At 41.4% G+C, this 27,096-nt stretch overlaps 2 protein-coding genes across 4 annotated transcripts in view; one reads left to right on the forward strand and one right to left on the reverse strand.

Moving 5' to 3' along the window:
- Positions 1-27,096, reverse strand: part of DPYS (dihydropyrimidinase) — a 151,242-nt gene that overhangs the window by 23,816 nt on the left and 100,330 nt on the right. The window contains exons 9-10 of the mRNA XM_082859109.1: positions 25,859-26,723; positions 24,649-24,782 (exon numbers count right to left, since the gene is read on the reverse strand). Coding sequence (XP_082715235.1) covers positions 26,622-26,723 — 102 coding nt within the window. The 3' untranslated portion in view covers positions 24,649-24,782; positions 25,859-26,621. The remainder of the gene's footprint in view (positions 1-24,648; positions 24,783-25,858; positions 26,724-27,096) is intronic.
- On the forward strand, positions 641-10,863 carry DCSTAMP (dendrocyte expressed seven transmembrane protein). 3 transcript variants are annotated; one of them, XM_082859112.1, is made up of 3 exons: positions 641-2,057; positions 5,957-6,265; positions 7,405-10,863. In XM_082859112.1, exons 1-3 carry the CDS (start codon positions 1,029-1,031, stop codon positions 7,477-7,479), a joined length of 1,413 nt encoding a protein of 470 aa, XP_082715238.1. In that variant the 5' UTR covers positions 641-1,028; the 3' UTR covers positions 7,480-10,863. The 3 variants fall into 3 exon arrangements, with proteins under 3 accessions (XP_082715238.1, XP_082715239.1, XP_082715240.1); XM_082859113.1 differs by lacking the exon at positions 5,957-6,265; XM_082859114.1 differs by lacking the exon at positions 5,957-6,265 and having other exon boundaries at positions 641-1,855.

The following is a 27,096-nucleotide window of genomic DNA, read 5'->3' on the forward strand; positions in this document are numbered from 1 at the left end:
AAGCTAAAATACCTGGACTTGTCAACAAGTTAGTAGTAGGGTTCCTAGAGAGGCAGGAGGGAATCACAGACTCGGGATAGGCATACTATTACTTCTGCCGCATTCCATTGGCCGATGGTGTCACAAGGCCATCCCAAATTCAAGGGCTGGAGAAATAAACCCCACCATGTGATTCTATTTCTCTCACTTCTTCTTTTTTTTTTTTTTTTTGCGGTACGTGGGCCTCTCACCATTGTGGCTTCTCCTGTTGCGCAGCACAGGCTCTGTACACGCAGGCTCAGCGGCCATGGCTCACGGGCCCAGCCACTCTGCGGCACATGGGATCCTCCCAGACCGGGGCATGAACCCGTGTCCCCTGCATTGGCAGGTGGACTCTCAACCACTGCGCCACCAGGGAAGCCCAGGTCTCTTTTTTTTAAACCGTGTTTTTTAAATTGAAGTATAGTTAATTTCCAGTGTTGTGTTAGCTTCAGGTGTATAGCAAAGTGATTCAGTTATGCATAAACATTTGTATATATATTCTTTTTCAGATTCTTTTCCATTATAGGTTATTACAAGACACTGAATATAGTTCCCTGTGCTGTAGGTCCCAGTAGGTCCTTGTTGTTTACCTATTTTATACATAGCAGTTGATCCCAAAGTTTTAATTTAGCTCCCCTGCACCTCCCCATCCCGTTATCCCCTCTGGTAACCGTAAGTCTGTTTTCTATGTCTGTGAATCTACTTCTGTTTTGTAAATAAACTCATTTATATCAAGTTCAGGTCTTTTGAACACAAGCTGCCCGTTCTCCTTTCTTGGTCCTGCACTGGGCACCTTGCAATAAACTCTGCACTTCCCTTCACCACAATCCAGTGTCAGTGGATTGGCAGCGAGTGGGCCCAAGTTTGGTTTAGTAATAGTGTAGAGACTGAGAAGGGTAAAAAATTACGGCCATTTTATGCAATCTATCATCGTGCCCTTTACAAAGAGGACATTTAAAAGCAACATCTGACCCTGTTTCTCTTTCATTTCCAGGGACACAGGGAGCATGGGTGTCTGGACCTCGGGCACCAATATCTTCCTCAGTCTTTGGAGGACGTATGTGTCTCCAAGGAGGCTTGGATGGATGGACTTCACCCAACATTTGGGCGCTTGTTGTTTTGTTGCTTTCATTTCTGTTGGCCTCCTCTCTGGGGCCTTCTACTGGTTTCTGTCCTCGTTCATAGTCTTCACCACCTCCTGGATGGTCACGTGTGCTCTGCTGTGCTGTTCCAAGCACGCACGGTGTTTCCTTCTGCTCTTCTTCCTCTCGTGTGGCCTGCGTGAAGGCAGGAACGCTTTGATCACTGCTGGCACAGGGATAGTCATCTTTGGACACGTGGAAAATATTTTTCACAACTTTAAAGGTCTCCTGGACAGTATGACTTGCAACCTAAGGGCAAAGAGCTTTTCCATCCATTTTCCACTTTTGAAAAAATATACTGAAGCAATTCAGTGGATATACGGCCTTGCCACTCACCTAAGTCTATTTGATGACCTTGTTTCTTGGAACCAAACACTGGAGGTCTCTCTTTTTAGTCCCAGCCAAGCCCTGGAGGCACAGCTCAATGACACTACATACAAAGCCCTGCGTGTCTTGTACCAGGTGGTGACAGCGACAGAGGTGTTGTCTTCCCTGGGGCGGCAGCTAGTTGCCCTCACGGGGCTTCTGCTGGTGCTACTTGGCACTGGCCTCTTCATGAGGCGATTTTTGGGCTCCTGTGGTTGGAAGTTTGAGAACATCTACATCACCAGACAATTTGTTCAGTTTGACGAGAGGGAGAGGCATGAACAGAGGCCCTGCGTTCTCCCGCTGAATAAGCAGGAAAGGAAGAAGTATGTCGTCACCCCGTCTTTCTGGCTGACTCCTAAAGACAGGAAAAACCTGGGGCTGTTTTTCCTCCCGGTACTTACCCATCTCTACATCTGGGTGTTGTTTGCAGCCATAGATTATCTGCTATATTGGCTCATTTTCTCCATCAGCAAACATTTCCAAAGCTTGCCAGGGCTTGAGGTTCACTTGAAGCTGCACAGAGAGGTAGGTGCTCCCAGGCCCGTCTCACTGTGTATCCCAGCTGTTTGCTGTGTGTTTGCAAAAGATCGTGAACTTGCCAAGGCAGGGCAGTGTCTTATTCCCCTCTGGATCCTCAGTGCCTGGCACGGAGCCTGGCGTGTAGGAAGAACACCCAAAATGCTGGTTAGATTGAGTTGAAACCCCAATGTTAGAGCATGAGAACATTCTGAACATTTTCGATCACTGTATTAGTTTCCTGTGGCAGCCGTACCGCAACAGAGGAGACCATGCTTTTTGTTCATCCCATCTTTTCTCTTTTCCATTTTTCCCTGTGGAAATTGATGATTATGTAGACATTTCAGAGGCTGGATACTGTCAGATACTTGTCTTATTTGTTTTTAAACCTAGCATTCTGCGCTACATGGAACGTGCACACGTGTGTGCCTCTGTGTGCATGTGCACACGTAGCACGTGTAGTTGTATGTGTGTACATGTGCACGTGTGCGTGTGTGAAGGTCATGCATGCTGGGTGGTGTGCACTAGCCTGGGCTGGTGAACACACCATCTACTGTTTCCATATGTCTGATTTTCCCTCCTCTTTATCGAGCTACAATAGATTGTGCCTCTGCTGGGGAAATCTCAGAGGGGAAGGGCAGAAAGGGACCTGGAAACCCTCCTTTGAAAGCCCATTTCCTCCTGCTGCATCCACACTCTCCCTCCCCTTTTCTCCTGGCTCAGCAGGCACCGTCTGGCCCCTGCCCCGCCTAATCCTGGGCTGCTTCTCGGAGTTGATTACTCTGAGCCCTCTGTTTCCTCTGAAGTCTTCAGTTAATTACAAGAACCCTGTTGCTCTACATATCTGGAGCAGGGTGGATAATGGAAGCAGTGTTTCAAATGAAAGCCAAACAAGGTTTTCCGCCAGGCTTGATCCGGGGCGGCGGCTAGTAGAAGGGCTTCTCTCCTCCTCTCCCCCGTAGTCCATCCCCCTCCTTAGTCCCTTTTTTGATCTTCCCCTCTCAGTTCTTCCCTCTCCTTCATCTTTTTGCTCCTCCCTCATCTATTTCTCTCTGAGCCAAAACCCATGCCTGTTTTGTGAATTCTCACTGTTTTAGATAGACGGGGGGAGAAAGGCAAGTCTGCCTTCCAAAAAAGGCCCAGAAGCTTTCCAATGACAATGTCCTGGCAAATACATTTTGGGGTCTTGCTGGGTCCTGGGGATGCAAAGTTGTCTAGACCGTGACGGCTGCCATCGAAGGGCTCACGTCCTGGCGGGGGAGGCCACCACGTACACTCACAATGACAGCAGGGTGGTGGGCGCAGAACAGATGCGAGCACAAGACTGCTGTGGGAGCTTGTCTCAAACTCTCTCCTGCCTAGCCTGGGAGGCTGTGCCACCAGCAGCTGGCTTCCACGTAACTGGCAGTGCCCTGCCCTTATCCCACGATGACCTTGGAGGTTCCTGGTCTCTCCATTGCAGCAGATTTGCAAAGGAGAAGTCAAGCAAGAAAAGAAACATTGGCTCAAGGTTTCTCCCACTTTTTTTTGTTTTAAACTTTTTTTTTTCTTTTTAGAAGATGTTGGGATAGGAGTTTTATTAATTTATTTATGCTGTGTTGGGTCTTCGTTTCTGTGCGAGGGCTTTCTCTAGTTGTGGGGCCACTCTTCATCGTGGTGCGCGGGCCTCTCACGATCGCGGCCTCTCGTTGCGGAGCACAGGCTCCAGACACGCAGGCTCAGTAGTTGTGGCTCACGGGCCCAGTTGCTCCGCGGCATGTGGGATCCTCCCAGACCAGGGCTCAAACCCGTGTCCCCTGCATTAGCAGGCAGACTCTCAACCACTGCGCCACCAGGGAAGCCCCTCTCCCACTTTTATACAATTTTAAATAAAGAAGAAAAGTGGGAAATGACGTGAATAGACCTGGCTGGATAGGTGGACGCTGTAAGTAAAAACAGCTACAGTCGGGCTTCCCTGGTGGCGCAGTGGTTGAGAGTCCGCCTGCCGATGCAGGAGACACGGGTTCGTGCCCCTGTCCGGGAGGATCCCACATGCCGCACAGCGGCTGGGCCCGTGAGCCATGGCCGCTGAGCCTGCGCGTCCGGAGCCTGTGCTCCGCAACGGGAGAGGCCACAACAATAAGAGGCCCGTGTACCGCAAAAAAAATAAATAAATAAATAAATAAATAAAGCTACAGTCGCTACTTATTGAGCACCTACTATGTGCCCAGCAATGGTCTGCATTAACTTTTCAGGACTGTCTGATACCAGAGTGAATCTTCCATCCATTACTCAATACCACCTTGGCAAATTGTTTACTTGAGAGAGGCAAACACATTTTAAAACATTGGGGTACCATTTAGTACATTGCTCGGTATTTTGAGAGTTTGTTACCCTCCACCAAGCCCGTACAAGACTGTTGACAACCTTTCTGAAGCCCTGACTCCCAGCTGCAAAATCCTCGGTTAGATTCCTAGACTAAATAACTTCTTCCCGGAGCGGACACCCGCTGCTTTCTTATTGCAGGATTTCTCATCACTTACTCAATCAATGTGTTTGTTTCTTCAACAGTATTGAAAAGAATGCATGCCTCTGCTCTGGGGACTGAAATCTCTCTATTTAATCGTAGGTGAACTGTCTTTTTAATAAGCGAAAAGGAGAGGCAACACAAATGCTTTCTACTGCTTAGCCACAGTGCTGGGGAAATTGCAGATCTGACTTGACATTTGTGTAGAAGTCCCAGGTTTTGGGGTTTCCAGATTTTTCACAGGTATTGGGGTAAATCGAAGGTGCGTGGTGTTCTCTGGGTGTGATTGGGTTCTTTTCAGAAGTCATTTTCCTCCTTTGCGCCCCAGGGCTCTAGGGTGTTGGAGTGATAATAACTTACTAAGTACTCCAGTCTGTAACGTTAATGCTCCATCCCCAAGGTGCTTAATTTACACTGGGAGTCGTTTATTCATGGGCAGGAGCTGGTCCATTAATTCCTGTTTTACCAAATTGGAAAACAAATCCACCAAGAGACTATGTGGCTTTCTCAGGTCAGGGAAAAGTAAGAGCTGAATCAGCACACACGTCTCCTGCTGGTGGCTTGGCTGGGTGGCTCAATGTCACCTGCCCTCTGGGTCAGTTTGTTGAGGGCAACTGGCTTATTCTCTTGCCTTCAAGCGGGGAGGAATGCACCCCTCCTATCATCTAAGAGAGATGTGAAAATGTCCTATTTTGAGACCTCTATAAATAGGATTTTAGAGACACTTTGAGTAAATATACTCTTCTTTGTATTCTTGCATCAAGAATAATTCCACCCCCCCACCCCCCCTCCCCGCCACCTCAAGCTCTAGAAGGATGACTTAGAACATAATTTAATGCCTCCACATCTTTATGACCTTGTGGTCTGCTGACGAGGTGTTTGTCGAGATGGAGAGGCTATGACTGGGTCTTGAGGGGCTCTGCTACAAAAAAAACTTCTCCCCCAGTTAAGCAAAAACCATCTTTCGTTAGTCCCACATGCTCTGAAGTGTAGAAACGGGTGTTCCGTAAAAATAAGTCATGCGGTCAAAATTAATAGGAGAATCGTTGGCTGAATTTAAGCAAATTTCTCTGCTTTCTTCTCAGCACCCTCAACAGTCTCATGGCCATCGTGACTCTCTAAAGAAAGGACAGAGCAAACAAACTTATCTGATATCCTTCTCTCAAGGAAATCTATATTTCCACAATCCCACTTTGGAAAACTCTGCAATGGCTACAATTAAAATTCGTCCCTTCTCCTTTATTCCAGTCATAGCACATAAAAGGAGCTGGGATAGCCCCTTCAGCCAAAGCTCCCTGCATATTTTAAGATAAATGTTACGTGCTACGGGGCAGTATTGAGAAAGACAAGGACAGAGTATGAAAATGGCATGGATCTTGATGATTTTATTCTTTCGTTTTAGAAACAAGAAGCTCAAGACATCATCCATGATTCTTCATTTAATATATCTCTGTTTGAACCCAGTTGCCTCCCTAAACCAAAGCTACTTCTGTCTGAGACCTGGATTCCTCTCAGTTTTATTCTTGTGATACTAGTGATGCTAGGACTGCTGTCCTCCATCCTGATGCAACTCAAAATCCTGGTGTCAGCATCCTTCTACCCAAGTGTGCAGAGGGAGCGCATCCAATACCTACATGCAAAGCTACTGAAGAAAAGATCAAAGCAGCCAGTGGGAGAAGTAAAAAGGAAACTGAGTCTGTACTTTACAAAGGTAAAGCCAAAATAGGGTTATAACCTGTAATTAGGGAAATTTTGATTTTGAAGGGCAAATGGAATTTTAAAGCACTCTTCAACATTACATTAGGGCTTATATCCCCGGCAACAGATAGGACACTTTCGGGGCGGGGGTGGGGGTAGGTGAACAGTGACGGGGAACAGATGTACATGGCTAAGTCCAGAAGACTCTGCAGCAATGCCGGTCCAGAGGATTCTACCAGATAGCCTTCACTGATTTCAAGTGAGTACATTCAGTCATATTGTAGAAAAGCTACCGGGAAGGCCCTCTCTAATGGCTGTTAAAGAACAATACCCAGTCAGAGTTACTTTACCGGGATAAATAAATAACAGAAGGGAAGTATCTACTACAGCTTGGTAAACTCCAAAGAATTTGCTCATTCTCCAGTATTACAAAATATATATGATGAGGGCTTCCCTGGTGGCGCAGTGGTTGAGAGTCCGCCTGCCGATGCAGGGGACACGGGTTCGTGCCCCGGTCCGGGAGGATCCCACATGCCGCGGAGCGGCTGGGCCCGTGAGCCATGGCCGCTGAGCCTGCGCGTCCGTTGCCTGTGCTCTGCAACAGGAGAGGCCACGACAGTGAGAGGCCGTGTACCGCAAAAAAAAAAAAAAAATATATATATATATATATATATATGATGATATATATATGTATATATTTATACATATATATGATAACATAATGACTTTCATACACATATAAAATGAACACTTGTCAAAGATTTCATTCAACATATTAAAGACAGAACAGTAAGAAACTCCAACCAATTCAAAGAACAATTTAAATCACACATACATACAGGCCATCTTGAATACCAAAATGAATTTGTTTAATAGATATAAAACTGGCTTCTTCCACAAGGGAGGATGGGAGGGTCAATTGTACTCTGCAGGGTGAAATTCATTTGCATGTGCATGGACAGGAATCATTTGCATTGTTGCCATCAGCTATCTACAGCTTACAGAACTGGAAAATAGTTCATGGACAATGAAAGACCGAAATAATCCCTGAGGATAAGCTTTCCCGGCCATTTCAAAGTCTTGTGAAAAGTTTGTGTCAGTGGCATTTGAAATGACTCTAATGCTCATTCATCCAGCTTCGTGTCTTTTCAGATTCATTTCTGGCTTCCAGTCCTGAAAATGATTGGGAAGAAACAAATGGACACTGCCAGTGAAGACAACCTGTGAGAGGCCCCATGCAGCTCCTCAGCCACACTGTTCCAGCAATTCTCCCTAAGTCTACTGATCGTGACCCTTACTCATGCCCGGCAACAGAGAACTACACTGCATGGTCCTTCAGCGGTTTGAGGTTGCAGGGCCAAACTCCTTTTTTCCATAAGGGCCAAAGGGCTACCAGATAAATTGTTGTGTTGTCTGTCTCGCAAACAAGGCACACGATCTGGACTGTATCTCAGTGTAACAGCAATAACCAGGCCCTTCGAGGAGAGTCTCAGCATAGAGTAGTATTCAAAGAAAAAAACAGAAAAAAATTGGAAAAAATCAAAATCTCTACTGCAGGCTCACAAACAAATATCAAGGAGGACATACATGTATGATGGGAGCAAAATATCTTTAAATGCTTCTATCCCTTCTCTGCCCTTCTTAATATCCTTCATAGCTATTTCCTACCCACAGCTGTCTGTCCTCCCCCTGCCCCCTTACTCAAGAACTCTTTCCAAAACCCATCTCCAGCAGCTCCTAATTTCTTCTCACCACCTCCTCTGCTCCTATCCTCTACTTTCCTGGATCTCTTTTGTTTTTCCTCTTCTACCAAAGCCTCTAGCCACATTTATTTAGAGAACACATTTATTAAAATCATATGAGAGGCTTCCTACAATGTACATCTTGGGCCTCTTTTTCACTATAATCAATGTACACGCTACAGTACAGGGGCCTATTTCCCCTATATTCAAAATACCTAAGAGGGAAAAATACTGATTCTATTATCTCTAAAGTGCCAGAATGGGAAGAAATGAAGAAACATTAAAATTTTAAAACAACTTTTTAACTTTTCATCTTGAAAATGTTTCAGCCTTACAAAAAAGGTGCAAAATACTAAGTACAGCGTTCCATTTACCCATCACCCCTCATCCCCGAACATTAACATCTTACATTACCACAGCACCATTGTCAAAACCAGGTAAATAACACTGAAAAATGCATACTCTACAAAACTCATTGGATTGTCACCAATTGTCCCACTAATATCCCACTAATGTCCCAAGGACTAGTCCTTGATCCAGTCCAGGCTCATGCATCGCATTTGGCTGTCATGGTTCCTCAGTCTCGTCCAGTCAGGGACAGTTCCTCAGTCTGTCTTTCTTTTTCTTTCATGACCTTGACATTTCTGAGGAGTGCTGCCAGTTATTTTGTAAAATGTCCTTTGCTTTGGGTTTGTCTGATGTTTCCTTATAAGTAAACCCAGGTAATGTATTTTTGGGCAACAATAGTACAGAAGCGCTGGCATGCTCTTCTCAATGCATGGGATCCGGGGTATGTGATGTTAATATGTCTCATTACTGGTGAGGTTACCTTTCTTCACTTAGTTAAGATGGGGTCCGCAGATTCTTCCACTGTTGAAGTTACTATTTTCCTTTTGGAACAAATAAGTGTATTACGGGAAACACCTTCAGACTGTGCAAACATCCTGTTTCTCATCATACATTTACCCTCTAATTTTAGCATCCATGGAGGCAAAACGGGGCCAGCCAAATAGTGATTTTCTATTTTAATAATATCGTCTACATTTTAAAATTGAAATTCTACACTCTCCCCAGAATGAAACATTTTCTCGAAGACCATATTTTGTTTTGGGCACCAGAGTAGGCATTTTACACATACGCTCTCATTTATGTTTCATGACAATCCTGTGAGGTAGGTAGTATTATTTCTATTTTATAGATGGGAAAACTCACCCTCAAAGACCCTGACTTAGCTGGCCTGGGCTGGGGCCTGGGCACTGGCATGTTTAAAGCTCTCAGGTGATTCTAATAGTTGGCCAGCACTGAGAACCATCATGCCAGGAAGTTGTACTGAATTGCAGGTCTTTCAACACAGGTTTTCAATGGTGAAATTTCTCTAGCAGAAGGAGCCTACATTAGAAATCTGAGTCAGCATTTCCCAAAGTGTGTTCCTCAGACCACTAATCCCTTAGTTGTTCCGTAAAAGAGTTATATGATGTCAATAAATCCACACAATCTGCCTTCCAACCTTGAAGATTCATAATGCATGTTGGCATAATTTTAAAACTTGGAGAAACCCTATAATAAAGAAATCTCATTTAACCTGTTTCACCCAAAATTTTCTCAAATTATTAAACCATGGAACAATTTTACCTGTAATAACTGTTAACAGCACATAGGACCAGTTCTACAGCCCTGATACTGATAAAGTTGGCATAACTTTCAACCAATAAAGATCTGAGAAGGTGAAGATGAATTTGAAGTTTGGGCTTTTATTTTTATTTTATTATTATTATTTTTTTGCGGTACACGGGCCTCTCACTGTTGTGGCCTCTCCTGTTGCAGAGCACAGGCTCCGGACACGCAGGCCCAGCAGCCATGGCTCACAGGCCCAGCCGCTCTGCGGCATGTGGGATCTTCCCGGACCGGGGCACGAACCCATGTCCCCTGCATCGGCAGGCGGACTCTCAACCACTGCGCCACCAGGGAAGCCCCAGTTTTGGCTTATTTAAATATTCTGATGATTTTATGCTTTACTGTGTTTTCTAAAGAAAACAAAACTGTGTTTATTAAAATTATATATTAATAAACTAATACAATATGTGATTTTTTTTTACTCATTTTGCATTTATTCCTCCTACAGAGAAGGGATCTGCCCCACATTAACTAGGCAAAGAATCAACTGCTCAAGTTAGAATGCACACTCTCACCATACACAAAAATAAACTCTAAATGGCTTAAAGACTTAAACATAAGATATGACACCATAAAACTCCTAGAAGAGATCATAGGCAAAACATTCTCTGACATAAATTGTACCAATGTTTTCTTAGGTCAGTCTCCCAAAGCAATAGAAATAAAAACAAAAATAAACAAATGGGACCTAATCAAACTTACAAGCTTTTGCACAGCAAAGAAACCCATAAACAAAACAAAAACACAAACTACAGAATGGGAGAAAATATTTGCAAATGACAAGGGCTTGATTTACAAACAGCTCATACAACTCAACAACCAAAAAACAAACAACCCAATCCAAAAATGGGCAGAAGACCTAAACAGACATTTCTCCAAAGAAGAAATACGGATAGCCAATAGACACATGAAAAGATGCTCAACATCATTAATTATTAGAGAAATGCAAATCTAAACTACAATGAAGTACCACCTCACACTGGTCAGAATGGCCATCATTAAAAAGTCTACAAATAACAAATGCTGGAGAGGGTGTGGAGAAAATGGAACCCTCCTACACTGTTGGTGGGAATATAAGTCGGTGCAGCTGCTATGGAAAATAGTATGGAAGTTCCTCAGAAAACTAAAAATAGAATTACCATATGATCCAGCAATCCTACTCCTGGGCATATATCCAGACAAAACTATAATTCAAAAAGATACATGCACCCCTGTGTTCATAGTAGCACTATTTACAATAGCCAAGACATGGAAACAACCTAAATGTACATCAACAGATGAATGGTGATTCATAAAGGTGTGGTACATATATACAATGGAATACTACTCAGCCATAAAAAAGAATGAAATAATGCCATTTGCAGCAACATGGATGCAACTAGAGGTTATCATATTAAGTGAAGTAAGTCAGAAAGAGAAAGACAAATACCATTTGATATCACTTATATGTGGAATCTAAATTATGACACAAGTGAACCTACCTATCTATGAAACAGAAACAGACTCACGGATGTGGAGAACAGACTGGTGGCTGCCAAGGGAGAGGGAGTTGGGGGAGGGATGGAGTGAGAGGTTGGGGTTAGCAGATGTAAGCTATTATGTACAGAATGGATAAACAACAAGGTCCTATTGTATAGCCCAGAGAAGTATATTCAATATCCTATGATGAACCATAAAGGAAAGGAATATTTTAAAAAAGAATGTGTATATATATGTATAACTGAAGCACTTTGCCGTGCAGCAGAAATACATTATAAATCAACTATACTTCAATAAAATTTTTTTTTTAAATCAACTGCTCAAGTTTTAGAGAAAATTGGATCCTTTGGCCTTTCGAAATTCTACTAATTAACTAACTTACTTATTTACCTAAAAATATCACCAATATCTACAGCAAACACTTGAACAGGGCACACAGAAGGTGCTGGTGATACCCAGACAGCTCTCCTTGGTCCCTGCCTTTGGGATGCTTCCGATCTAGTCAGGAAGACAGACAGATGCTTAGACAAAAAATAACAATATGTGGTAGCTTTTGGTTAAGTGCCAAGGGCACCGGGCAGGCAGTGCCTTTAGGGAATCATGGCCAGTTTCTCTGCCCTCGTCTATTACGAATGCCCAGTTTACCCCTCTTCTCTATGACAAGGGCACTGGAGGGGTTGGGAAAAGGGTCTTAATTTTCTTGAAACCAAACTACCTTTCTGAAGTAGCACAGTCTCTGTTGTTTCTAATGGACCGTGACTTTGAACAGTTCTCGCGACTTCTGGAGAGTGACCTGCTGTCTCTATCTGTTAGGCATGCTTGCCCTTACTCTGAAGTGCTTGTCCCTATTGGAAGGACAGACTGGCAAAGAGGTGCTGTCACAAAAGGCAATTTTGATCTTGAAAACAAGATTTAGACTTGCTCATTAGGGCCAATCTAACGTAGGGCATAAAATGCTTATTTAATTGCAGCTTATCCATGTTAGATTTAAACAAATGGTTAGTTACATTTCTTGAGACATCTATTGTCAAGTGTGCACACTTGTAGAGGAAGAAAGATATTGCCCCAGGTAATTTAATAGAACTTCCTTTTCATCTCTAATGTTAATGGCTTATAAAAGAGTATCACATTATGGTCTAAGTCACTATTTCTCACCTAACGAATCTCAGCTTGGTGGCTGTATTTTGTTATAAGCGTCATTATGATGTCCTCATTGACTCCATATTTGTTGTCAGTTACGTTTCTCTTTGACAATAAGATACAGTAACTCTAAACACCTTCATAGTAATAGATCTCCTTTACTGTTCTACTCAGGAAGTAAAACCTTGTCCTTCCTCTTAGATCCTATATCTGCTGCTTTAGAACCTAATCAATCCTAATGATAATATGGGATATGTTGACATCTTCACACATCATATATTTTTGTCTTAATTAACCTAAGAGAAAGAAATTAAAATATCTTATTTCGGGCTTCCCTGGTGGCGCAGTGGTTGAGAGTCCGCCTGCCGATGCAGGGGACACGGGTTCGTGCCCCAATCCGGGAAGATCCCACATGCCGCGGAGCGGCTGGGCCCGTGAGCCATGGCCGCTGAGCCTGCACGTCCAGAGCCTGTGCTCTGCAACGGGAGAGGCCACAACAGTGAGAGGCCCACGTACCGCAAAAAAAAAAAAAAAAAAAAAAATCTTTTTTTTTTTTTTTGAATTTTATTTTATTTTTTTATACAGCAGGTTCTTATTAGTCATCAATTTTATATACATCAGTGTACACATGTGAATCCCAATTGCCCAGTTCATCACACCACCATCCCCACTCCTCCGCGGCTTTCCCCCCTTGGTGTCCATACGTTTGTTCTCTATATCTGTGTCTCAACTTCTGCCCTGCAAACCGGTTCATCTGTACCATTTTTCTAGGTTCCACATACATGCGTTAATATACGATATTTGTTCTTCTTTTTCTGACTTACTTCACTCTGTATGGCAGTCTCTAGATCCATCCACATCTCAACAAATGACTCAATTTCGTTCCTTTTTTGGCTGAGTAATATTCCATTGTATATATGTACCACATCTTCTTTATCCATTCGTCTGTAGATGGGCATTTAGGTTGCTTCTGACCTGGCTATTGTAAATAGTGCTGCCGTGAACATTGGGGTGCATGTGTCTTTTTGAATTATGGTTTTCTCTGGGTATATGCCCAGTAGTGGGATTGCTGGATCATACAGTAATTCTATTTTTAGTTTTTTAAGGAACCTCCATACTGTTCTCCATAGGGGCTGTATCAATTTACATTCCCACCAACAGTGCAAGAGGGTTCCCTTTTCTCCACACCCTCTCCAACATTTGTTTGTAGATTTTCTGATGACGCCCATTCTAACCAGTGTGAGGTGACACCTCATTGTAGTTTTGATTTGCATTTCTCTAATAATTAGTGATGTTGAGCTGCTTTTCATGTGCTTCTTGGCCATCTGTATGTCTTCTTTGGAGAAATGTCTATTTAGGTCTTCTGCCCATTTTTGGATTGGGTTTTTTGTTTCTTTAATATTGAGCTGCATGAGCTGTTTATATATTTTGGAGATTAATCCTTTGTCCATTGATTCATTTGCAAATATTTTCTCACATTCTGAGGGTTGTCTTTTTGTCTTGTTTATGGTTTCCTTTGCTGTGCAAAAGCTTTGAAGTTTCATTAGGTCCCATTTGTTTATTTTTGGTTTTATTTCCATTACTCTAGGATGTGGATTCAAAAAGATCTTGCTGTGATTTATGTCAAAGAGTGTTCTTCCTATGTTTTCCTCTAAGAGTTTTATAGGGTCCGATGTTACATTTAGGTCTCGAATTCATTTTGAGTTTATTTTTGTGTATGGTGTTAGGGAATGTTCCAATTTCATTCTTTTACATGTAACTGTCCAGTTTTCCCAGCAGCACTTATTGAAGAGACTGTCTTTTCTCCATTGTATATCCTTGCCTCCTTTGTCATAGATTAGTTGACCATAGGTGCGTGGGTCTACCTCTGGGCTTTCTATCCTGTTCCATTGATCTATATTTCTCTTTTTGTGCCAGTACCATATTATCTTGATTACTGTAGCTTTGTAGTATAGTCTGAAGTCAGGGAGTCTGATTCCTCCAGCTCTGCATTTTCCCCTCAAGACTGCTTTGGCTATCCGAGGTCTTTTCTGTCTCCATACAAATTTTAAGATTTTTTGTTCTAGTTCTGTAAAAATGCCATTGGTAATTTGATAGGGATTGCATTGAATCTGTACATTGCTTTGGGTAGTGTAGTCATTTTCACAATATTGATTCTTCCAATCCAAGAACATGGTATATCTTTCCATCTGTTGGTATCATCTTTAATTTCTTTCATCAGTGTCTTACAGTTTTCTTCATACAGGTCTTTTGTCTCCCTAGGTAGGTGTATTCCTAGGTATTTTATTCTTTTTGTTGCAATGGTAAATGGGAGTGTTTCCTAATTTCTCTTTCAGATTTTTCACCATTAGTGTATAGGAATGCAAGAGATTTCTGTGCATAAATTTTGTATCCTGCAACTTTACCAAATTCATTGATTAGCTCTAGTAGTTTTCTGGTGGCAGTTTTAGGATTCTCTATGTATAGTATCATGTCAACTGCAAACAGTGACAGTTTTACTTCTTCTTTTCCAATCTGTATTCCTTTTATTTCTTTTTCTTCTCTGATTGCTGTGGCTAGGACTTCCAAAACTATGTTGAATAATAGTGGTGAGAGTGGACATCCTTGTCTTGTTCCTGATCTTAGAGGAAATGTTTTCAGTTTTTCACCATTGAGAATGATGTTTGCTGTGGGTTTGTCGTATATGGCCTTTATTATGTTGAGGTAGGTTGCCTCTATGCCCCCTTTCTGGAGAGTTTTTATCATAAATCGGTGTTGAATTTTGTCAAAAGCTTTTTCTGCATCTATTGAGATGATCACATGGTATTTATTCTTCAATTTGTTAATATGGTGTATCACATTGATTGTTTTGCATATATTAAAGAATCCTTGCATCCCTGGGATAAATCCCACTTGATCGTGGGGTATGATCCTTTTAATTTGTTGTTGGATTCTGTTAGCTAGTATTTTGTTGAGGATTTTTGCATCTATATTCATCAGTGATATTGGTCTGTAATTCTCTTTTTTTGTAGTATCTTTGTCTGGTTTTGGTATCAGGGTGATGGTGGCCTCATAAAATGAGTTTGGGAGTGTTCCTTCCTCTGCAGTTCTCTGGAAGAGTTTGAGAAGGATGGGTGTTAGCTCTTCTCTAAATATTTGACAGAATTTACCTGTGAAGCCATCTGGTCCTGGACTTTTGATTGTTGGAAGATTTTTAATCACAGTTTCCATTTCGTTACTTGTGATTGGTCTGTTCATATTTTCTATTTCTTCCTGGTTCAGTCTTGGAAGGTTATACCTTTTTAAGAATTTGTCCATTTCTTCCAGGTTGTCCATTTTATTGGCACAGAGTTGCTTGTAGTAGTCTCTTAGGATGCTTTGTATTTCTGCAGTGTCTGTTGTAACTTCTCCTTTTTCATTTCTAATTTTACTGATTTGAGTCATCTCCCTCTTTTTCTTGATGAGTCTGGCTAATGGTTTATCAATTTTGTTTATCTTCTCAAAGAACCACCTTTTAGTTTTATTGATCTTTGCTATTGTTTTGTTTCTATTTCATTTATTTCTTCTCTGATCTTTATGATTTCTTTCCTTCTGCTAACTTTGGGTTATTTTTGTTCTTCTTTCTCTAGTTCCTTTAGGTGTAAGGTTAGATTGTTTATTTGAGATTTTTCTTGTTTCTTGAGGTAGGCTTGTATAGCTATAAACTTCCCTCTTAGAACAGCTTTTGCTGCATCCCATAGGTTTTAGATCATTGTGTTTTCATTGTTATTTGTCTCTAGGTATTTTTGATTTCCTCTTTGATTTCTGCAGTGATGTCTTGCTTATTTAGTAACGTATTGTTTGGCCTCCATGTGTTTGTGTTTTTTACGTTTTTCCCCGTAATTCATTTCTAATCTCATAGCATTGTGGTCAGAAAAGATCCTTGATATGATTTCAATTTTCTTAAATTTACTGAGGCTTGATTTGTGACCCAAGATGTGATCTATCCTGGAGAATATTCTATGCGCACTTGAGAAGAAAATGTAATCTGCTGTTTTTGGATGGAATATCCTATAAGTATCAGTTAAATCTATCTGGTCTATTGTGTCATTTAAAGCTTCTGATTCCTTATTTGTTTTCATTTTGGATGATCTGTCCATTGGTGTAAGTGAGGTGTTAAAGTCCCCCAGTATTATTGTGTTACTGTCATTTCCTCTTTTATAGCTGTTAGCAGTTGCCTTATGTATTGAGGTGCTCCTATGTTGGGTGCATATATATTTATAATTGTTATATCTTCTTCTTGGATTGATCCCTTGATCATTATGTAGTGTCCTTCCTTGTCTCTTGTAACATTCTTTATTTTAAAGTCCATTTTATCTGATATGAGTATTGCTACTCCAGCTTTCTTTTGTTTTCCATTTGCATGGAATATCTTTTTCCATCCCCTCACTTTCAGTCTGTATGTGTCCCTAGGTCTGAAGTGGGTCTCTTGTAGACAGCGTATAGATGGGTCTTGTTTTTGTATCCATTCAGCAAGCCTGTGTCTTTTGGCTGGAGTATTTAGTCCATTCACGTTTAAGGTAATTATCGATATGTATGTTCCTATGACCATTTTTTTAATTGTTTTGGGTTTGTTTTTGTAGGTCCTTTTCTTCTCTTGTGTTTCCCACTTAGAGAAGCTCCTTTAGCATTTGTTGTAAAGCAGGTTTGGTGGTGCTGAATTCTCTTAGCTTTTGTTTGTCTGTAAAGCTTTTGATTTCTCCATCGAATCTGAATGAGACACTTGCCATGTAGAGTACTCTTGGTTGTAGGTTCTTCCCTTTCATCACTTTAAGTATATTATGCCGCTCCCTTCTGGCTTGTAGAGTTTCTGCTGAGAAATCAGCTGTTAACCTTATGGGAGTTCCCTTGTATATTATTTGTCATTTTTCCCTTGCTGCTTTCAATAATTTTTCTTTGTCTTTAATTTTTGCTAATATGATTACTATGTGTCTTGGCATGTTTCTCCTTGGGTTTATCCTGTATACGACTCGCTGTGCTTCCTGGACTTGGGTGGCTATTTCCTTTCCCATGTTAGGGAAGTTTTCGACTATAACCTCTTCAAATATTTTCTCTGGTCCTTTCTCTCTCTCTTTTCCTTCTGAGACCCCTATAATGTGAATGTTGTTGCGTTTAATGTTGTCCCAGAGGTCTCTTAGGCTGTCTTCATTTCTTTGCATTCTCTTTTCTTTATTCTGTTCCACAGCAGTGAATTCCACCATTCCGTCTTCCAGGTCACTTATCCGTTCTTCTGCGTCAGTTATTCTGCTATTGATTCCTTCTAGTCTAGTTTTCATTTCAGTTATTGTATTGTTCATCTCTGTTTGTTTGTTCTTTAATTCTTCTAGGTCTTTGTTAAACATTTCTTGCATATTCTCGATCTTTGCCTCCATTCTTTTTCCGAGGTCCTGGATCATCTTCTCCATCATTATTGTGAATTTTTTTTCTGGAAGGTTGCCTATCTCCACTTCATTTAGTTGTTTTTCTGGGGTTTTATCTTGTTCCTTCATCTGGTATGTAGCCCTCTGCCTTTTCATCTTGTCTATCTTTCTGTGAATGTGGTTTTTGTTCCACAGGCTTCAGGACTGTAGTTCTTCTTGCTTCTTCTGTCTGCCCTCTGGTGGATCAAAATATCTTATTTCTGAGAGAGTAAGAACTAACTTTTTCACCCAAAGTCACTAATACTGACAAAGACCATTGAGGTCAATTATTTTATTATTATCATTATTATTATTATTATTATTATTTTTTGCGGTACACGGGCCTCTCACTGCTGTGGCCTCTCCTGCTGTGGAGCCCAGGCTCCAGACGCGCAGGCCCAGTGGCCACTGCCCATGGGCGCAGCCGCTCTGCGGCACGTGGGATCCTCCCGGACCCGGCCATGAACCCGCGTCCCCTGCATCAGCAGGCGGACCCCCAACCACTATGCCACCAGGGAAGCCCTATTATTATTCTTGTATTTAAAACAAAATAAGGTTTAATGATAAGGTTAACTCATTTACTTTGAGGGAGGATACACACTAGATTGAATCTGATGTAAATGATTAGATTCACCAATCCCTCACACTGCCTCCAAGCAAAAAAAGTTAAATGTTCTCAAAAAGATGTTGGGTACTACTTATTTAAAAGAAACCTTTAACATTACCCTAAGACCATAATCATTAAGCCTTATGGTAATGGAAGAGGTGGTGGTATGCATTTATATAAGTATTAATACAAAGTTCATACATCAGAGAATTTATAAGGTCAGTTTTTTTAAATATTGGGTTGGCCAAAAAGTTCGTTCAGTTTTAAGTAAAAATAAAAGACATTTTTCATTTTCACTAAGAACTTTATTGAACAATGTATTCATTAACCAAACGAAATTTTTGGCCAACCCAATATTACTTTCAAGGATGCCCAATATCTTTTTGCATTTACAAAAGTGCTTACATAAATAAAACATTCCAAACTTGTTTTAAATTGTAATCAAATTTGTTTAAAATTAATTATTGTAGAGATTTATTAATAACTATATTTGGCAAAGTTAGAGGGGGAACCTCAAAAGATGAAAAAGCAGCTTTGAAAAGATTCCCATATAATTATGGTAAATGCATGCAGAGCTTTTGAAATGAGAACTTTGTTCTTTTAAATAAAATGACAAGTTAATTGTTTGTTCTTAATAATATATCATGGGGAACCACTATATCTGTGAAGTTTAGTAAGCAAGAATTGAAGAGATGAATATAAAATATCTATTTGGACAAGCACCGATTCGCAAAGCCAGTCCATGAACTATTGCAGGAGAGCACAAGAAACACAAGGAGGGTAACCCATGATATTCGTAAATTTATTACTCACATACACATTAGAAATCAATGCTGTGCTTGGTAGAGCTTATGCATAGCTCTTTAAGAGTTTTTTTTTTTTTTTGGTTAAACAAATATGGTATTTTAAAATCACAATACAGGAAGAAAAAAGTCAATACAGATTCTGAAAATGAGCTGGACAGCGACTAGAAGGTGGCATGAATGAAAAAGTCAGTGATTGCTGGTGAGATTGTGGAAGATTATTTTTCATATTTAGAGTTTTCTAATGTGCTATATTGTGGTATGTGATTAAGAAGCCAGACCTTCAGGCAGCAGCTTTTAAAGTATGCAGGTATATACAACCCTATGGGACTGCAAGTGTATGCCTCGCTGGCCACCATCTCGAGGTGTCCCCTGGGGAAGCAGTCCCCCAAATTGGGACTCCAGAGGAGTGTACAAACTCCTGTCTGTGAGCTATAGCAAGGCAGAGGGAGAGCGCAAAGATGCCTTACACTAGCCTACCTTCCCTGAGAGCACATCCACGTCCATAGAGCTCTATAGGTGGGCCTGCACCTCCAACCGGAGGTCCAGGACCAGCAAAGAGGCTGCACTCGCAGAGAGCCTGGGGAGGGCGCCTCAGACGGCTGTCTGTGCACTGCCCCAGGTGGCAGACCAAGAACCACCTTGCAGATTACCATACTCCCAGGGGACCCAAGAACGCAAGCCCCATTGGCCAGCAGAGCCAGGCAATCAAGGAGTGGCTCCTGGGCGGCAGCCAGACACACATAAAAGCTCCGCTCAGGGGACCCTCGCCCCTGGAGGCTGCGGACGGAGAGCCAAGATGGCAGCCGCCAGCTCCCCCCCCCCGCCCCGCCCCCCCCCCCCCCCCCCCGCCCCCAGAGCGCCAGCAAATGCCTGTCTGATCAGATGCCTGAGCCCAGGCCAACTCCAAGACCAGCACGTGGGCCTCTCTCCCTACAAGACCTGGCACCCTGCATCCACGCTTTGCCCTGAGCTTTGGGGCTGGTGCACCCCAGTGCGAACCCTTTAAGAGCCCAGTTCCGTAGAGCCTTGTGGGGCTTGTGGACAGAGCCCCCGTTAGTTTTCAAAGCTAGATGTTTTGGAGGCCCGTCTCTCAGGTGCAGATCTTAAAAGTGGGAGGTGCCCAATGTGGGGTTTAAAGCTTTTGCTCCTCAGTGAGAAGCTGCGGGTTCTCAGGGGTCAAGGGGTCAAAGAGGAGGAGGAAAAGGAGGAGGAAGTAGGGTTTCTGGCGAGACTGTATCCCAGCCTCTACTACCGGGGGCTTCCATGTAGACCTTCTCTCGTTCGCTGGATGCTAGGAGTGCCTCAGCCAGTTTTTAGGGTTTTTTTCAGAGGAAACTGTTCCATGTGTAGTTGTAAACTTGGTGTGTCTGTGGCAGGAGGTGAGTTCAGGGTCCTTTTAGGTCCCCATCTTGAATGGGAAGCTTGTAAATGTCTTTTATTTTTCTTAACAGTCCTGATTGACTTTTTTTTTTTTTGGAGTATAGTTGATTTACAATGTTGTATTAGTTTCAGGTGTACAGCAAAGCGATTCAGTTATGTATACACATATGTCCATTCTTTTTCAGATTCTTTTTCCACATAGGTTATTACAGAATATTGAGTAGAGTTCCCTGTGCCATACAGTAGGTCCTTGTTGATTATTTATTTTATAAATATATAAAAAGCTCATTCAGCTCAACATCAAAAAAACAAACAACCCAATCAAAAAATGGACAGAAGATCTAAATAGACGTTTCTCCAAAGAAGACATACACATGGCCAAAAAGCACATGAAAAGATGCTCAGCATCACTAATTACCAGAGAAGTGAAAATCAAAACTACAGTGAGGTATCACCTCACACTGGTCAGAATGGCCATCATTAAGAAGTCTACATATAATAAATGCTGGAGTGAGTGTGGAGAAAAGGGAACCCTCCTACACTGTTGGTGGGAATGTAAATTGGTACAGCCACTGTAGAGAACAGTCTGGAGGTTCCTTAAAAAACTAAAAATAGAGCTACCATATGACCCAGCAATCCCACTTCTGGGCATATATCTAGAGAAAACCATAATTCAAAAGAAGAATGCACCCCAATGTTCACTGCAGCACTATTTGCAATAGCCAAGACATGGAAGCAACATAAATGTCCATCAACAGAGGAATGGATAAAGAAGATGGGGTACATATATACAATGGAATACTACTCAGCCATAAAAAAGAATGAAATAATGCCATTTGCAGTAACATGGATGGACCTAGTGATTATAATATTAAGTGAAGGAAATCAGACAGAGAAAGACAAATATCATACAATATCGCTTATATGTGGAATCTAAAAACTGGCACAAATGAACTTATTTACAAAACAGAAACAGACTCACAGACATAGAAAAGAAACTATGGTTACCAAAGGGGAAATGTTGGGGGGGGGGGAGGGATAAATTAGGAGTTTGGGATTAACATATACACCCTACTATATATAATTATTTTATTTAATTTATACTATGGTAGAGGAACTGGTTAATAAAATGAATGTGTGTTGAGTGTGGTTATATATGTATATTTAAAAGCCTGTTATATTAGGCTAATGTAAACCCTGTACAGTGGGGAGGAAAGATTTAAATTAATGCGTGTCTGAGACTACCAAACTTTCAGGGTACAAAGTACCTTTTGATTTTAATTGCTAATGGTTGCAGTGACATTTTTAAAAGTTGGAAATGACAGGGAGATGAATAACAGGGTACAAGGGATAATAGACTTTTATGATCTAAATTTTGGGTGTCTATGAACCTCACTTTTTAGTCAAAAAGCAGAAGTTAGTCAGATTTGTATCTGAGGAAATTTTGCAAATGCAAATGAAAAGCAAAAAAAGCAATGAGAGAAATAAAAGCATAACTAAACACAGTAACTACGATTAAGGCAGAAACTGTCTGCACTGCTTTACTGGACAATGAGGAAATACATAGTGTGGTGTGTGAGATGCCCTCGCCCCCAGCCTCATTCAGCAAAGACAAGGAACAATGTACCCACTGATCACCGAGTGGGACTCAGGAAGAGGACAGGTTAGAGGATATAAGGGAAGACCAGGAAGGACGGAGACAAAGATATGGACATCTATCCCTTCATGACCTTACAGAGTAGTGGTTCCCAGAGCTGATTAATCATCAGAATTACCTTCCAAGGTTACAACATAATGTAAAATTATGGATTCCCAAACCTAAACCCAGATATACTAACTAGAGAGACCTGGAAGGGTCCTGGGAATCTGTCTTCTAAGGGTCTTCACGGGCAATTCAGATGATGAGGCAAACTGGTAAACACTGCTTTAGAGAAGTGTAGCCAACTTTGGAGAGGAGGAATTGTTGATTAAATAAAAACACATCTATGTGGTATCTATGTAATTAGCTGTGTGGACATACACACAAGACCTCCATTCTACAAGTTGCTGCAGGAGCTATTAAATCCATCAAGTTTAGCCAATAATGCAAAATGCTAATTGTCAAAAAATGTACTATTATGTTCTGCGGTCCAACTCACCCACTTGTATAAATGAGCACCCAGAGGAAAATAAAACCCATGATGGCATCATGAATTAGACAATTGTAACTAGTATTTAACTATTTATCAAATATGATTTGGTATCCAATATTATTTTTTAATTCAACTCTTTCAATTTAAGGGATGATATATCACATTTTAAAAATAGAAGGCAACCTTGACTATGACAGTCACAAGTCACAGAAGAAAGAACAGAGAGTTTTAGAATGGGGAAGGCTGGATTCAAACCTTAGTCCTGCTAATTATTAGTGACATGAACTTAGGCAACTCGGCTTTTCTCTCTCTTAGCCTCAGTTTTCTTATTTATAAAATGGGGCTTAAAAGAGCAATCTGATAGCATCTTTTTGAGAATTAAATGGGGTGACACATAAAAAGTCTCCCCCAATGAGACAAATAAATGTTAGCTCTTTCCTTTCTCTTTCTTCTTTCCCATTCTTCCCTGCCCAAGCCCACTTTACTCAACATTGACATTAGGGTCTGATACAAAAAGAATAAAAACAAAAAACAGAATTTCAACTAGGCTTGATATACAATGGAAACTGGCACACTTTTTTTGTGAAGGGACTGATAGTAAGTCTTTCGGGCTTTGCAGTCATGTGGGTCTGGTACAACCCCCTCACCTCTGCCACTGCAGTGAGAAAGCAGCCATAGACAATCAGTAAAGGAATGAGCATGGCTGTGTTTCAATAAAACTTTACTTGCACAAAGAAGCAGCAAACTGGATCTGGCCTACCTGAAATGCAGGAAGACTTTTCAGAAATCCATGAGTTGATGCAGGACATGATGCAACGTCAGAAAAAAAAGGGGCGGGGGATCAAAATCCCTCTTTCTTTTTCAAAGTTAGAAAAAAAAATGGGATCAAAATCCCTCTTTTCCACCAACTAGCTGGATGACTTTGCAAAAGTCACTTCACCTTTCTGAACCGAATTTTCTCGTCTATAAAGATGAAGGAGCAGGGATACGGAATCTCCAAGGAAGTTGCCATCTCTTAAGGTCTATGATTCTTCGGGAGACCACAGTCTCCTTTAGACAATCACCAATAAAGTGCCACCCAAGTTTCAGTATTTGATTTGTTTGTTCTTTCATGGTTGATCAATGAATCATAAAGAACAACAGATGCTCTTGGGTCCTAAGTATGATTCATTTGATGAAAGCGGGAAAAGATAACATTTGGTAAAAATAAATGTTTTCTCCACAGACACAAAGAAGCAATCGGAATAGTTATTATATTCTAAATGTCATATGTAATTTCTTATGGTTTAAAGTCAGGCTGCAATGTCAGTTGCCTGAAGACCTGAAAATTGAAAGTCTTTCTTTTTCAAAGCACACAGTGCACTCACTCTAAATGTGATATATTAATTAGAGAGTGAAAGAAAACTGATCAAAATTCTTTTTCCAAAAGGAAACCATTGTAGTGATTGTACACAAAGAATGAGTGCTATGTCTTGCAAGTCGAAATGCTAATACATACCAGAAAATAAAGAATCCGTTGTTTTAAAATATGATACAATGAAAGAAAAAGGTTGAATTAGAAATTATAGGAGCTGACTCCTAATTCTGGCTCTGCTATTAACTAGCTCAGCCAAGGCACTTCTGTCTCTTGAGTCAATTCAGTCCTTAGAAATCATAATAGGTATGATTTATTGAGCCCTTACTAGATACTAGATATTGTTTCTGGTGTATTAGTTCCATTAATCCGCACCAAAATTTCATGAGGGGAGTTCTGACGCTGTTGTTTTGTAGGTGAAGAAACCAAGGCACAGAGAGGCTAAGTAACTTGTCTGCACTGTGTCCTGGAAACAGTATTTGAACATAGTTACTTTCTACCATGCTGCCTCCTACAGCATGGTTTTGACCTATCGTTTCCCAGCTCAGAGATTTGCATCATAGGTCCTGGGGAGTTAACATTCTTCCCATCGGTCATTCACACTCCCCTCCAATCTGACCCCGCTTCTGCCCCAACCCTCCCTTTAGTCAAAAAGCTCTTCCCACCTGGCTTGGGGAGAGTCGCCTGCATTCCCCCTTCACACCTTTGCTCTCTTGGACCTCCTCATTGCACGCTCCAATCTTCTCTCCCCATTCACTTCCTCCCATTCTTCAAGTTCCGCCTCCTCAGGAAGTGAGTACTGTGGAAAGAGCATGGATGGGAGTTAAGGGAATGGGGCCTTGTCCTGGCTTTGTCACAGACTCTGTGTGGGAACTGGGAAATGTCATTTAATCTCTCTGGGCCTCAATTTCGTGATCGATTGAGTGTTGTACTCCATTTGAAATTTGCAAACGTATCAACTACTATTCTTTTAAGCAGTAAAGCCCCCTTCCTCTAAGTCACCTTTTTTTAAACCTATACATTTTTATTTTGTATTTTTTATTATGGTAAAATATATGTAACATAAAATTTGCCATTTTAACAATTTTTAAATGTACGGTTCAAAGCCTACACTGTATTTTTTAAATAGAAGTATAGTTGATTTTCCATGTTGTGTTAGTTTCAGGTGTACAGCAAAGTGATCCAGCTTTTGTTTTCAGATTATATTTCATTATAGGTTATTACAAGATATTAAATATAATTCCCTGTGCTATGCAGTAAATCCTTGTTGTTTATCTATTTTATGTCTAGTAGTTTGTATCTCTAATTCCTTCTTTATATCACCAGTTCTTAACCCAACAAAGACAGGGGTGCCGTGCTTGAAACAGAGGCTGATGACCTGACAGGGTGTGGGGGAGGGAAGGATTGGGAGTTTGGGACTAGCAGAGGCAACTATTATATATAGAATGGATAAACAACAAGGTCCTCCTGTGTAGCTCAGGGAACTATATTCGACATCCTGTGATAAACCATAGTGGAAAAGAATATGAAAAAGAATATATATATATGTATAACTGAATCATTTGCTATACAGTAGAAATTAACACAACATTGTAAATCACCTATTCTTCAATAAAATAAATTTTTAAAAAATAAAAGGAAACTTTATAACACCACCGTAAATGGAAAAACAGTATCACCTTCCGTAAATAGAAAGTAACTTATATAAACATCATATATACATTATTTATTATATACCCATATTTACATATATACATTAATATACACAATATATACATCTTAAATATACATATATAAACTATACATACCACACACACAGACATACACATTGAAAACAAAACAACATTATTACATTAACTCTAGCAAGATACTTGCCTGCTAAAGCCTGCAGCCTACTCTCTCTGTGTTAGCAGCTTGTAGAGCTCACGCCCCACTGAGGGGTGAGGGCCTGGGGTATTTAGACACCAAGTCCTACCAGTCCCTGATTGTGGGCCGCTGCTGCTTCTCGGTGGTATTTATTCCCTGGCACATCTGGCTTTCCTCAGTTATGAAAAAAGCCCCCAGGCAAAGAGATTTCAGAGTCTGGCCACTGGACAGTGGGAACGCACAGAAGTGGTGAGGCCTGGTTGGGGGGGGGGCGGGGGGGAGGGGCAGGGCCTCCACACCACCTGTAACAGCTCCGTCTCCCCCCTCAGTAAAGTGAGAAGGTTGCCCTCCATGATGGCTGAGCTCTCTGCTGACGTCCAAGGCCTGCCATTGTCATGATGTGGTTCTCGTCCATAATGCATTGACAACCCTTTGCTTTCATTCCTGATTCCTTTTCTCCAATAAAATGCCTGTTCCTGGTGCAGGGATATTTATACAACTAGATAATAGTTTTGCTGAAAAAATCAGCGTAATTCTCCAGGTGATCTACTGAAAAACTGTCATCACTGTACTTTGGAGTCCAAAAAAGTCATGGATCATTAATTCATCTTTAATAAATGAATGATTTCTCTTTGAATATCTGCACCATTCAGCCATGAAATCCTAGATAAGTTCCAGAAAGCTGTGGCCCAGAACACCTTGATACCACTCAGAAGACTATTTTTAAGAATGCCCTATGTGCAGGAGTCTTAACAGGGTGTTTTTTTCCTTCTCAAATGTTCTCTAGCTCGTGTAGATGACATTTATGCAACTCAGAGAAAGGCGTCTCAACAGGATTAGTCAGCAGCCAGTCCTTTGATGCAGCTTCTGTGATCTAGTTAAAAATAGGAAAAGAGGATGTTTTGCATAAGTCATCACCATTGTGCAGTATGGGAGAACTGACCACATTTTTGGTTTCCACATCCTGTTGCTTTATCTAAAAATAGATGAAATGTCTGTCCCTGACTTTTTGGACAAGACCTTAGCTTCTGTGACCTAGGCTCTCTAGTCCTTCTAGCCCCTGGGTTTCTTTGCCAGGTTGTTTTCACCCCTGCCATTAACAGTCCCAACTCTGGCTTCGGCCTCGGGCTCAGGGCCTCTGCCTTTCCTCCCCTCCCAGGGCTGGCAGACTCCAGGGCCCGCAGGGGCCAGGTAGAGAATATAAGTTAGCGAAGCCGGCCAGGTAGATGGGCACACCAGCCTGTGCC

The sequence above is a fragment of the Leucopleurus acutus genome (genome assembly GCF_964270905.1).
Source record: "Leucopleurus acutus genome assembly, chromosome: 17".
In the NCBI taxonomy this organism is placed as follows: Eukaryota; Metazoa; Chordata; class Mammalia; order Artiodactyla; family Delphinidae; genus Leucopleurus; species Leucopleurus acutus.

What these genes read in the sequence shown, in the direction of transcription:
- DCSTAMP (XM_082859112.1), top strand. Translation starts at nt 1,029, where the DNA reads ATGGGTGTCTGGACCTCGGGCACCAATATCTTCCTCAGTCTTTGGAGG. An exon ending in ACTTGAAGCTGCACAGAGAG is followed by an intron (nt 2,058 to 5,956) that starts GTAGGTGCTCCC and finishes CTTTCGTTTTAG; the next exon opens with AAACAAGAAGCTCAAGACAT. An exon ending in TGAGTCTGTACTTTACAAAG is followed by an intron (nt 6,266 to 7,404) that starts GTAAAGCCAAAA and finishes GTGTCTTTTCAG; the next exon opens with ATTCATTTCTGGCTTCCAGT.